The following is a 13,619-nucleotide window of genomic DNA, read 5'->3' on the forward strand; positions in this document are numbered from 1 at the left end:
AGCCTGCAACATAGTGAAAATCTGTCTCTACTAAAAATACAAAAATTAGCCAGATGTGGTGGCACATGCCTGTAATCCTAGCTACTCGGGAGGCTGAGGCAGGAGAATCGCTTGAACCTTGGAGGCGGAGGTTGCAGTAATCCAAGATCACCCCACTGCACTCTAGCCTGGGTGGCAGCGTGAGTGAGACTCCATCTCAAAAAAAAAAAAAAAAAAAAAAAAAAAGGCGGGCATGGTGGCTCACGCCTGTAATCCCAGCACTTTGGGAGGCTGAGGCAGATAGATCATGAGGTCTGGAGTTTGAGACCAGCCTGACCAACATGATGAAACCCATCTCTACTAAAAATACAAAAATTAGGTGGGCGTGGTGGCGCACGCCTGTAATCCCAGCTGCTCAGGAGGCTGAGGCAGGAGAATCGCTTGAACCCGGGAGGTGGAGGTTGCAGTGAGCTGAGGATGCGCTACTGCACTCCAGCCTGGGCAATAGAATGGGACTCCATCTCAAAAAAAAAAAAAAAAAAAGAGAGAGAAAAAGAAAAAGAAAAAGAAAAAAAAACAACAACAACGCTCCAGTGACCTTCTGTTGCACTCAGAATGAAATCCAATGCCATTCCAGGCTCTGGAATGCCCTCCTGATCCAGTGCCCCTTCATCCTCATCTCCCCTCCCTTGCTCACTTGGCTTCGGCTCCATGGGCCTGCTTGCCACTCCTCCAAATCCAAATTGTCACCTAAGAGACTTTGTACTAGCAGGTCACTTATCCCATCATAATCCAAGCCTCTGAGAAGCTCCCTGCCTGCCTCCCCATCACCTCCTCCAGCCTCATGGACCTCATGTCCTCACTATGAAATGTCCTGGCTGGGCATGGTGGCTCATGCCTGTAATCTCAGCACTTTGGGAGGCCAAGGTGGGCTGATCACCTGAGGTCAGGAGTTCAGGACCAGCCTAGCCAACCTGGTGAAACTCCCGTCTCTACTGAAAATACAAAAATCAGCTGGGCATGGTGGAGGCGTGCCTGTAGTCCCCGCTACTTAGAAGGCTGAGGCATGAGAATCCTTGAGCCTGGGAGATGGAGGTTGCTGTGCGCCAAGATCACGCCACGGCACTCCAGCCTGGGTGAAAGAGCGAGACTCCATAAATAAATAAATAAATAAAATGTCTTTATCTCTTTTGGCTTGCTCTGCTTGTTTATTGTCTGTCTATACAGACCAGAATGGAATCTCCATGAGGGGGAGATGTCTGTGCCTGGGCCTCCTCTGTGTCACTGGCACCTAGCACAGCATGTGACACGAGGGAGATGATGAGGAGGCGTTTGTTGAGTGGCTGGGTGGTTGACTGGAAGGCTTGGAGGGGGCACAGCTGAGGCCCCAGGGATCATGTATGTGTCCTAATAGGCACAGCATGTGTGTTTTTGGACAATAGATGGATTAACATTTGGGTGAATACATGCATGGATGGATTAAAAACAATATATGGGCCTCGAGCTATGGCTCACACCTGTAATCCCAGCACTTTGGGAGGCTGAGGTGGATCACCCGAGGTCAGGAGTTCGAGACCAGCCTGGCCAACATGATGAAAACCCCATTTCTACTAAAAATACAAAAAATTAGCTGGGCGTGGTGCCACACACCTGTAATCCCAGCTACTTGGGAGGCTCAGGCAGGAGAATCGCTTGAACCAGAGAGTCGGAGTTTTCAAAGAGCTGAGATCACGCCACTGCATTCCGGCCTGGTGACAGAGCAAGACTCCGTCTCACAAAAAAAAAAAAAAAAGAAAGAAAAAAAGGAAAAATAGGTGTATAAGCCTGGCACGGTGGCTCACACCGGTAATCTCAGCACTTTGGGAGGCCGAGGTAGGCGGATCACGAGGTCAGGAGATTGAGACCATTCTGGCCAACACAGTGAAACTCGGTCTCTACTAAAAATACAAAAAAAATTAGCTGGGCGTGGTGGCAGGCACCTGTAATCCCAGCTACTTGGGAGGCTGAGGCAGGAGAATGGCGTGAACCTAGGAGGCAGAGCTTGCAGTGAGCCGAGATTGCGCCACTGCACTCCAGCCTGGGTGACAGAGCGAGACTCCGTCTCAAAAAAAAATAATAAATAAAAATAGGTGTATAATGGTAAACAGACATATGGATGGATAAACAGATGGACAACCACATAGACAAATTGCAGGATGTGAGGGGTGGATGGAAAGGTGGATTAATAAGCAGGTATATGGGATGGGCTTGGTGGCTCGTGCCTGTAATCCCAGGACTTTGGGAGGCTGAGGCAGGATGGTTGCTTGAACCCAGGAGTTGGAGACTAACTTGGGCAATACAGGGAGACTGCATAAAAAACAAAACAAACAAACAAAAAAACAACAAAAAAAACTTTTTTTTTTTTTTTTTTGCAAGACAGGGTCTTGCTCAGTTGCCAGGGCTGGAGTGCAATGGCATGATCTCAGCCTAACCTGGAGTGCAGTGGCACGATCTTGGCTCACTGCAACTTCTGCCTCCTGTGTTTAAACAATCCTCCCACTTCAGCCACCCGAGTAGCTGGGATTATAGGAGTGTGCCATCCGGCTAATTTTTGTATTTTTAGAAGACTCAGGGTTTCACCATGCTGGCCAGGCTGGTCTTGAACTCCTGACCTTGTGATCTGCCCACCTTGGCCTCCCAAGAATTAGCTGAGTGTGGTGGTCCGCACCTATCATCCCAGGTATTTGGGAGGCTGAGATGGGAGGATTACTTGAGCCCAGGCATTTGAGGCTGCAGTGAGTTGTGATCGCACCACTACATTCCAGCCTGAGCAACAGAGTGAGATCTTGTCTCAAAAATAAATAAATAAAATAGGCCTGGCACAGTGGCTCATGCCTGTAATCCCAGCACTTTGGGAGGCCCAGGCAGGCAGATCACTTAAGGTCAAGAGTTCAAGACTAGCCTGGCAAACATGGCGAAACCCTGTCTCTGCTAAAAATAGAAAAATTACCCATGTATGTTGGCACAGGCCTGTAATCCCAGCTACTCAGGAGGCTGAGGCATAAGAATCGCTTGAGCCCGGGAGGCGGAGGTTGCAGTGAACCGAGATCGCACCACTGCACTGCAGCCTGGGTGACAGAGCAAGGCTCCGTCTCAAAAAATAAATAAATAAATAAATAAATAAATAAATAAATAAAAATAAACAGGTTAATGGATGTATGGATGGAAAAACAGATGGATTAGCAAATCAGTAGATAGAAGGATAGATGGATGGATAATAGGTCAGACTGAATGTATTTATGTTGAATGAAATGAAAAACAAACCAATAGATGACTGAATAAATATATAGGTAGAATGGATGGACAAATCAATGACTGGAGAAATAAATAGATGGATAAACATACAGGCCGACTAATCAATATGGTGACTGCGGCTCAGGCAGGCCACCCCGCAGCCCTGACCAGTGAGCACGGCCCCATCTTCCCTGCAGCCCCGCAGGCAGCCACACCTTCCACATATTCCATGACCATGCAGAGGTGGCGCCGCGTCTCGAAGGAGCAGAACATGCCGACCACAAACGGGTTCTCGGCGAAGGTGAGGATGTCGCGCTCCACAAAGGCCTGCTGGATCTGGTTGCGGAGGATCAAGTTCTGCTTGTTGATCTTTTTCATGGCAAAGCGTTGCCGCGTGTCGCGGTGCCGCACCAGGTAGACAGCGCTGCAGGGGGAGAGAGCGAGGACCGGCCGTCACCTCCGAGACACCCGGCCTCCGCCACCCTCCCCCCGCCAGAGCCCCGGGTGGCTCACCCGTAGGCACCGTTGCTTATGAGCTTGATGGTATCAAAGTCATTCTCCCCCGGCGGTTTCTTGGCCTTGCTGCTGCGGCCCTTCAGGGAAAAGATGGAGACCACACCACCATCATCATCATGAGAGTAGGATGCTTTTAATTTCATTTTACACATGGGGAAACTGAGGCACAGAAAGAATGAGAGAGTCCTTCATCCAAGTGCCATAATGAAAGAGAAAGTCAGGACTTGAACCCAAGACTGACTCTGAAGACATATTCCCATCTTCTTCCACTAGAAAAGATAGCAGGAAACCAACAAAATAGTCATCCTAATATATAAATATATAAAGAGTTCCCAAAAATCAATAAAAAAAGCCTAAAAATTGAAGAGAAAAAAGTGGGCGAGGTAAGTAAATTACAGTTAGAGCTTTTTTTTTTTTTTTTTTTTTTTTTTTTTTTTTGAGATAGGTTCTCACTCTGATGTTCAGGCTGGAGTGTAGTGATGCTCACTGCAGCCTCCACCTCTAGGGCTCAAGTGATTCTCCTGCCTCAGCCTCCCAGGTAGCTGGGACCACAGGCACATGCCACCATGCCAGGCTAATTTTAGTATTTTGGTTTTGCCATCTTGCCCAGGCTGCTCTTGAACTCCTAGGCTGAAGCAATCTGCCTGCCTTGGCATCCCAAAGAGTAAGGACTACAGGCATGAGCCACTGTACCCACCCAGAGTTACAGCTCTTAAACATACTAAAAGATTCGGGCCAGGCGCAGTGGCTTACGCCCGTAATCCCAGCACTTTGGGAGGCCGAGGCGGGCGGATCATGAGGTCAGGAGATCGAGACCATCCTGGCTAACACTGTGAAACCGCATCTCTACTGAAAATACAAAACAATTAGCCGGGCGTGGTGGCGGGCACATGTAGTCCCAGCTACTTGGGAGGCTGAGGCAGGAGAATGGCGTGAACCCGGGAGGCAGAGCTTGCAGTGAGCAGAGATCATGCCACTGAACTTTAGCCTAGGCGACAGAGCGAGACTCCGTCTCAAAAAAAAAAAAAAAAAAAAAAAAAAAATTCTTGGCTGGGCGCAATGGCTTATGCTTGTAACCCCAGCACTTTGGGAGGCCAAGGCAGGTGGATCACCTGAGGTCAGGAGCTCAAGACAAGCCTGGCCAACATGGAGAAACTCCATCTATACTAAAAATACAAAATCAGCTGGGCATGGTGGCGCATGCCTGTAATCCCAGCTACTCAGGAGGCTGAGGCAGGAGAATCGCTTGAACCCAGGAGGCAGAGTTGTGGTGAGCCGAGATAGCAGCATTGCACTCCAGCCTGGGCAACAAGAGCAAAACTCCATCTCAAAAAAAAAAAAATTCTCAATCTCACAATAACAGAAAGGCAAATTATAACTACCACAAAATACCATTTTTCACCTAGCAGATTGGGAGAAAAAACTCCAAAAACTGATACCCTCTATGGGCAAATATGTAGTTGAACATATATACCTTGCTGTTGGGAGTGTAAATTACTGTTTGATACAGATCAGAATTACAAATACATGTTCCCTTTGACTCAGCAATTTCACTTTTGAATTTATGCTACAGATATACTTGCACATGTGAAAAATGGTATAGCTACTATCTTGCTCATTGTGAGATTGGAAATAATAATCTACACATTAAATTAGCCAAACAAACACATGTGGGGTAGTTATGTAAAGAAACATTGTGCCACTGTTAAAAATAATGAGGAAACTCTCTACGGATTTAGAAAGTCCTCGGCCGGGCGCAGTGGCTCACGCTTGTAATCCCAGCACTTTGGGAGGCCGAGGCGGGCAGATCACGAGGTCAGGAGATCAAGACCATGGTGAAACCCCGTCTCTACTAAAAATACAAAAAATTAGCTGGGCATGGTGGCGGGCGCCTGTAGTCCCAGCTACTCGGAGAGGCTGAGGCAGGAAAATGGCGTGAACCCGGGAGGCGGAGCTTGCAGTGAGCCGAGATTGCGCCACTGCACTCCAGCCTGGGCAACAGAGCGAGACTCCGTCTCAAAAAAAAAAAAAAAAAAGAAAGTCCTCTATTTTATTAAGTGTAAAAATGCAATAGGCAATATGTATTGTATGTTTATGTGCAAAAAAACGTGGCAAAGGCTGGGTGTGGTGGCTTACGCCTGCAACCCCAGCACTTTAGGAGGCCAAGGCAAGTGGATCACCTGAAGGTCAGGAGTTCGAGACCAGCCTGGCCAACATGGTGAAACCCCGTCTCTATTAAAAATACAAAAACTTGGCCAGGCGTGGTGGTGGGTGCCTATAATCCCAGCTACTTGGAAGGCTGAAGCAGGAGAACCACTTGAACCTGAGAAGCAGAGGTTGCAGTGAGCCGAGATCACACCGTTGCACTCCAGCCTGGGCAACAAGAGTGGAACTTTGTCTCAAAAAAAAAAAGTGGCAAAATAAAACTATCTAATCATATTTCAGGGCTATAGGGCAATGGGGAAAAAAGGTAGGAGTAAGATTTTTTTCACTGTATATCTTTCTTGAAAATTATTTTGATTTTTCTTAGGGACAAAGAGATTTATTACATAGATATTACATAAAAAGATCTACAATATATAAAAATATTGAACTTATATGCTCCAAAGAATGTAGCCTAAAAATATCTGACATAAAAATTGACAGAATTACAAGGAGAATTTGCTTAAAATAAGGTTTCACATATCTCTCAGAAACTATTAGATTAATCAGGCAAGATAAATGAATAGGGAGATGGAAGATTTGAATCACTCAATTAACAAGTTTGATTAAAAGGAATAACAGAATCCTACAAACAACGAGAGATAAATACCTTTTTTAGAGTTTTAGATTTTGAGTGATGTCATTCCATTACCTATTCAAAAAATTAAACAAATGGCATATATTGTGAGATTCCTTTTAAATATAGACACAAAGGAAAGGTGTGTGTATATATTTGTGTGACTGTATAGACACAATTTGAAACAAAGATTACAAACTTAAGTGTCTTCAGGGGCCAGTAGACCAGGGTGGAAGCCATGGGTGACGAAGGGGCAGGTACCCAATATCACAGGACCACCCCCACTCAGCTGGTTCCACCACAGTATTATTAGAACTTCTTCTTCTTCTATTTTTTTTTCTAAGTAGAGACAGGGTCTTGCTATGTCATCCAGGCTGGTTTTGAACTCCTGGGCTCAAGCAATCCTGCCACCTTGGCTTCCCAAAGGGCTGGGACTACAGGCATGAGCCACTACACCCAGCCCTAGAACTTCTGATTTTTCAAGAGAAGGCCTGAACCCAGATTTTGAAGCAAAAATCTTTCAATTTTTATATTTTGCTTCTTTTACTTATCTATTTTTATTTTTTTCAAGATGGAGTCTCACTCTCTCACCCAGGCTGGAGTGCAGTGGTTCGATATCGGCTCACTGCAATCTTTGTCTCCCTGGTTCCAGCAGTTCTCCTGCCTCAGCCTCCCAAGTAGCTGGGATTACGGGTGGGCACCACCACACCTGGCTAATTTTATGTATTTTTTTAGTAGAGACAGGGTTGCACCATGTTGGCCAGGCTGGTCTCGACTTCCTGACCTCAAGTGATCCAGCTGCCTCAGCCTCCCAAAGTGCTGGGATTACAGCAGTGAGCCATCGTGTCCAGCCCAAATTTTTGAAAAACACTAGGCAGTTCAGAGAAAACATATGTGTGGCCATTGGGGTAGGACTCTCCACTAGACATCTGGAACATCTGCCAAAGTGTGGCTGGCCTGGGAATAGAATTGGCAATTTTCCCCATGCTGAGCTGCCATTAACACATACAGCCAGTTAGCTTGCTCGAAAGCCCAGGCAGGATTCCTCTATAAGTTAAACATAGAGCTACCATATGACCGAGAAATTCCACCTCTAGACGTACACCCTAAATAACTCAAAACAGTTGTCCAGCTAAATATTTGTATACCCATATTCATAGGAGCACTATTTACAAGATGGTCAACCCAATGTTCACCAGTGGATGAATGCACCTACCATTCAATGGAATATTACTCGGCTATAAAAAGGAGTGAATCAGTGACACAAGCTACAACAACATGGATAAACCTCAGAAATGTTATGTTAAGTGAAATAAGCCAGACATAAGAGGCCACAGAGCATATGATCCCATTTATAGGAAATATCCAGAAAAAGGCCAGGCATGAGGCTTACGCCTGTAATCCCAGCACTTTGGGAGGCCAAGGCGGGCGGATAACCTGAGGTTAGGAGTTCAAGACCAGCCTGACCAACATGGTGAAACCCTGTCTTTACTAAAAACACAAAATTAGCCGGGTGTGGTGGCACATGCCTGTAATCCCAGCTACTCAGGAGGCTGAGGCAGGAGAATTGCTTGAACCTGGGAGGCGGAGGTTGCAGTGAGCCAAGATCACGCCATTGCACTCCAGCCTGGGCAACAAGAGCGAAGTTCTGTCTCAAAAAAAAAAAAAAAAAAGAAAAGAAATATCCAGAAAAAGCAATTCCACAGAGAGCGAAAATAGATTAGTAGTTGCCAGGGACTGCAGGGAGGGAGGAATGAGGAGGCAGTGTGTAATGGGTGTGAGGTTTCCCTTTGGGTGATAAAAAAGTTCTGCGACTACATAGATCTAATGGCTGTACAGCATTGTGAATTACTAAATGGTGCTGAATTGTTTATTTATTACTATTAGTCATTATTATTATTATTATTATTTTGAGACAGAGTCTCGCTCTGCTCAGGCTGGAGCACAGTGGTGTGATCTCGGCTCACACCAACCTCCACCTCCCGGGTTCAAGCAATTCTCCTGCCTCAGCCTTCCGAGGAGCTGGGATTACAGGCATGTGCCACCACGCCCAGCTAATTTTTTTGTATTTTTAGTGGAGACGGGGTTTCACCATGTTGGCCAGGCTGGTTTTGAACTCCTGACCTCAAGCGATCCACCCATCTTGGCCTCCCAAAGTACTAGGATTACAGGCGCGAGCCATCGCACCCGGCCTATTCTTTATTATTTTTAATTTCATTTTTCGAGACAAGGTCTCACTCTGTTGCCCAGGCTGGAGTGCAGTGGCGTGATCATGGCTTACTGAAGCCTTGACTTCCTGGGCTCATACAATCCTCCCACCTCAGCCTCCCAAGTAGCTGGCACTACAGGGGTGCACCACCACGCCCAGCTGATTTTTTTTATGCTGCCCAGGCTGGTCTCAAATGCCTAAGCACAAACAATCCTCCTGCCTCGGCCTCCCAAAGTGCTGGGATTACAGGCCTAAGCCACTGCACCCGGCCCCAAACTGTTCATTTTAAAATGGTTAAAAAGGCTGGGCGCGGTGGCTCATGCCTGTAATCCCACCACTTTGGGAGGCCGAGGTGGGCGGATCAACTGAGATTGGGAGTTCACAACCAGCCTGATCAACATGGAGAAACCCCGTCTCTACTAAAAATACAAAATTAGCTGGGTGTGGTGGTACATGCCTGTAATCCCAGCTACTCGGGAGGCTGAGGCAGGAGAATTGCTTGAACCCAGGAGGTGGAGGTTGTGGTGAGCTGAGATAGTGCCATTGCACTCCAGCCTGGGAAACAAGAGCAAAACTCCGTCTCAAAAAAAAATAAAAAATAAAATAAAATAAAATAAAATGGTTAAAAAGGTAAATTAAATTTTATGTTTCATGGATTTTAACATGACAAAGAGGTCACAGGGGAAGAGCTATTATTTTATTTTATTTTATTTTATTTTATTTTATTTTATTTTTTGAGACAGAGTTTTGCTCTTGTTGCCCATGCTGGAGTGCAGTGGCATGATCTCAGCTCACAGCAATTTCTGCCTCCCGGGTTCAAGTGATTCTCCTGCCTCAGCCTCGCAAGTAGCTGGGATTAGAGGCGTGTGCCACCAGGCCTGGCTAATTTTTGTATTTTTCTTTTTTAGTAGAGACGGGGTTTCTTCATGTTGGTTAGGCTGGTCTCGAACTGCCGACCTCAGGTGATCTGCCCGCCTTGGCCTCCCAAAGTGCTGGGATTACAGGTGTGAGCCAGCATGACAGGCTCTGGAAGAGCTATTATTAATCCCATTTTATGGATGGGAAAACTGAGGCTCAGAGTGTAGGACCAAGAGATCCACAAAGCCTGAGGGCAAAAAAGCCGGAGATGAGCCCCGCCCTGCCCTCCCAGGAACCAGGGTACTGACTGCTTGGCCACCCAGCCTTACCTCAGAGAGATCATCTTGCTCAGGGGTGTTGGAGCCACCACTGTCCTGTTCCTCCAGGTGCACCACATCTAGGGAGGGACTGAAGTGAGCATGAGCTGGGGTCTGGGCCTGCTCACCCCTAGTCCCCCTGCGCCCACCAGCCGGCACCTGGAAAGGGGTCACGGGTGAGGCCCAGCTGGCGGATGATGTAGCGGGGAATGTCCGTCTTGACAAGGTGGCCCTCCTTGGCGTGTCCCTCGGCCGCCTCCAGCAGGTGGTAGAACTCCTCAGGGTTGAATTCCTGAGGCAGGGCAGGAGTGGGCTCACCACAGGCTCCCAGGGTCTGCCAACCCACCCCTACCCATGCCCAGCCCCCTCACCAGGCACTCCAGCAGCCTCGCAGGGCGTGAGATGATAATAAGCAACTTCTTCACCAGCTGAGTAACGAAGGCCACCTCCAAGCTCTCAGAGCGTTCATAGGCCTGTGGCAGGGGACACAGAGGGACAGGGCTCATAGGCACTCTGCCTCAGCCCAGCCCCTCTCTCAGCCCCTCAGAGTACATACTGCTGCTACTGTCCCATCTTACAGGTGAGGAGACTGAGGCCCAAGCCACACAGTAAAAATAATGAGGCTGGGCACGGTGGCTCATGCCTGTAATCCCAGCACTTTGGGAGGCCGAGGTGGGTGGATCACTTGAAGTCAAAAGTTTGAAACCAGCCTGGCCAACATGGTGAAACCCCATCTCCACTAAAAACGCAAAATGAACCAGGCGTGGTGGCAGGTGCCTGTAATCCCAGCTACTAGGGAGGCTGAAGCAGGAGAATCCCTTGAACCTGGGAGGCAGAAGTTGCAGTGAGTCAAGATCACACCACTGCATTCCAGCCTGGGTGACACAGCGAGACTCTGTCTCAAAACAAAAGCAATGACAAACAAACAAACAAACAAACAACAAAACCACAGTGAGACCCTGTCTCTACAAATAATAAAATTAGCCAGGTGTGGTAGTGCGTGCCTGTAGTCCTAGCTACCTGGGAGGCTGAAGTGGGAGAATTACTTGAGCCCGGGGGGCTAAGGCTGCAGTGAGCAGATTATACCACTGCACTCCTGCCTGGGTGACAGAGAGAGACCCCGTCTCAAAAAAAAAAAAAAGAAAAAGAGGCTGGGCACAGTGGCTCACGCCTGTCATCCCAGCATTTTGGGAGGCAGAGGAGGGCGAATCACTTGAGGTCAGGGGTTTGAGACCAGCCTGCCCAACATGGCAAAACCCCATCTCTACTGAAAGTACAAAAATTAGCTGGGTGTAGCGCCACACATTTGTAATGCCAGCTACTTGGGAGGCTGAGGCAAAAGAATTGCTTGAACCTGGGAGGTGGAGGTTGCAGTGAGCCGAGATCACATCACTATACTCCAGCCTGGGTAACAGAGTGAGACTGTCTCAAAAAAAAAAGAAAAAGAAAAAGAAAAGAAGAGAAAAGAAAAGAAAAAACTAATACCTTATTGCAATACTTGAAAAGCCTAAAATTAATGCCAAAAATCTATCATAGGCCAAAATATCAAAATTTAAGCCAGATGTCGTGGTACATGCCTATAATCCCAGCTACTCAGGAGGCTGAGGCAGGAGGGCTGCTTGAGCCCAGGAGTTCAAGACCATCCTGGGCAACAGAGAGAGTCCCCCATCTCAAATGAAAAAGAAAAAGAAAATTAATTAAAGACAGAATCCAATAGGCTGTGCCTAGCCATATTGTAATTTGAGCCAAAACAAATGTGCACCAACCTATATGTGTTTTAATGTGTCTTTGAAAATGTCTAATGGTTTCAATGAAAATAGTATTATTGATGAGTTTGCTTTCATTAAAACCAGGACAGTAAAATTATAACACATTCTGGTTTGGTTATAAATAAAATATGTAAACTTAAAATAATGTTGGGTTTTCATTTATCTACTTTTCAAGTTTTTAAAAAATTAATTTAATGTTCTGGGGGAAGAAACAATTACTTGCTTTACCTTGGTCCTTGTCTCAGCCCTAATACCTGTTGGGTCTTTGTTTGTTTGACTTGTTTTTCTGTAGAGACAGGGTCTCGCTATGTTACCCAGGCTGGTCTCCAACTCCTGGGCACCAGAAAGCCTCCTGTCTCAGCTCCCCAAAGTGCTGGGATTACAGAGGTGAGCTTCTAATGCCTATTGTTTATCTTCCGTCTCTTCCTGCTATTAATAGAACGTCAGCTCCCCAAAGACAAGAATTTTTGTTTTATTTCCAGTTGATTTCCCAGCTTTTAGGCTAGTGCCAGGCCCATAGTAGGTGCTTAATAAATATTGGTGGGGGCCAGCCATGGTGGCTCACACCTGTAATCCCAGCACTTTGGGAGGCAGAGGCGGGTGGATCACTTAAGGTCAAGAGTTAGAAACCAGCCTGGCCAACATGGTGAAACCCTGCCTCGACTAAAAATACAAAAATTAGCCAGGCATGGTGGTGGGTGCCTGTGATTCCAGGTACTCGGGAGGCTGAGGCAGAAGAATGGCTTGAACCTGGGAGGTGGAGGTTGCAGTGAGCCGAGATCGCACCACTGCTCTCCAGCCCGGGGGGATAGAGTGAGACTCTGTCTCCAAAAAAAATAAAAAAAATTTAAATAAATAAATATTGGTGGAATTAACGAATGATCAAGTGATCCTCCTGCCTCAGCCTCTCAAGTAGCTGGGACAACAGGTGTGTGCCACTACACCTAGCTAATTATTTTTGTTTTTATTTTTATTTTTTTATTTTTTATTTTTTTTTTTGAGACGGAGTCTTGCTCTGTCGCCCAGGCTGGAGTGCAGTGGCGCAATCTCGGCTCACTGCAAGCTCCGCCTCCCGGGTTTCCGCCATTCTCCTGCCTCAGCCTCTCCGAGTAGCTGGGACTACAGGCGCCCGCCACCACGCCCGGCTAAATTTTTTTTTTTTTTGTATTTTTAGTAGAGACAGGGTTTCACTGTGGTCTCGATCTCCTGACCTCGTGATCCGCCCGCCTCGGCCTCCCAAAGTGCTGGGATTACAAGCGTGAGCCACCGCGCCCGGCCTTATTTTTATTTTTTTGAGACGGAATCTCACTGTTGCCCAGGCTGGAGTGCAGTGGCACAACCTCGGCTCACTGCAACCACCGCCTCCCGGATTCAAGCGATTCTCCTGCTTCAGCCTCCTGAGTAGCTGGGATTACAGGCACACACCACCAAGCCTGGCTAACTTTTTTGTATTTTTAGTAAAGACAGAGTTTCACCTTATTGGCCAGGCTGGTTTCAAACTCCTGACCTCGTGATCCGCTTGCCTCAGCCTCCCAAAGTGCTGGGATTAAAGGCGTGAGCAATCTCGCCTGGCTTAAATTTTTTTTATTGTTTTAGCGATGGGGTCCTGCTATGTTGCCCAAGCTGGTCTCAAACTCCTGACCTCAAGCAATCCTCCCATCTCAGTCTCCTAAGCAGCTAGCTGGACTGCAGGTGCATGCCACTGCAAAGGGACATTCAAGCATCAACTTACCCAGCATTTATTGAGTACCTACTGTGTGCTGGGTATTGTTCCAAACAGCAGGGACACAGCAGTGGACAGAACAGACAACCCCACCCCCCCACCCTCGCCAACTATGGGACTGACATTGGAGAAGGATAGACATGAAATAAAACAAGCAAAAATACACAGTATGATGGATGGTGCTGAGTGTCAAGGA

At 47.1% G+C, this 13,619-nt stretch overlaps 1 protein-coding gene across 4 annotated transcripts in view; it reads right to left on the reverse strand.

Annotated features, from left to right (window-relative positions):
• The window catches only part of MAST1 (microtubule associated serine/threonine kinase 1), a 42,300-nt gene that overhangs the window by 13,600 nt on the left and 15,081 nt on the right, over positions 1-13,619 (reverse strand). For all 4 annotated transcript variants that reach the window (XM_012509478.2, XM_030820695.1, XM_030820694.1 and 1 more), the window contains 5 exons: positions 10,303-10,404; positions 10,091-10,223; positions 9,944-10,011; positions 3,766-3,845; positions 3,468-3,676 (listed from right to left, as the gene is read on the reverse strand). In XM_012509478.2, coding sequence (XP_012364932.2) covers positions 3,468-3,676; positions 3,766-3,845; positions 9,944-10,011; positions 10,091-10,223; positions 10,303-10,404 — 592 coding nt within the window. The remainder of the gene's footprint in view (positions 1-3,467; positions 3,677-3,765; positions 3,846-9,943; positions 10,012-10,090; positions 10,224-10,302; positions 10,405-13,619) is intronic.

Source organism: Nomascus leucogenys, chromosome 10 (assembly GCF_006542625.1).
Source record: "Nomascus leucogenys isolate Asia chromosome 10, Asia_NLE_v1, whole genome shotgun sequence".
NCBI lineage: Eukaryota > Metazoa > Chordata > Mammalia > Primates > Hylobatidae > Nomascus > Nomascus leucogenys.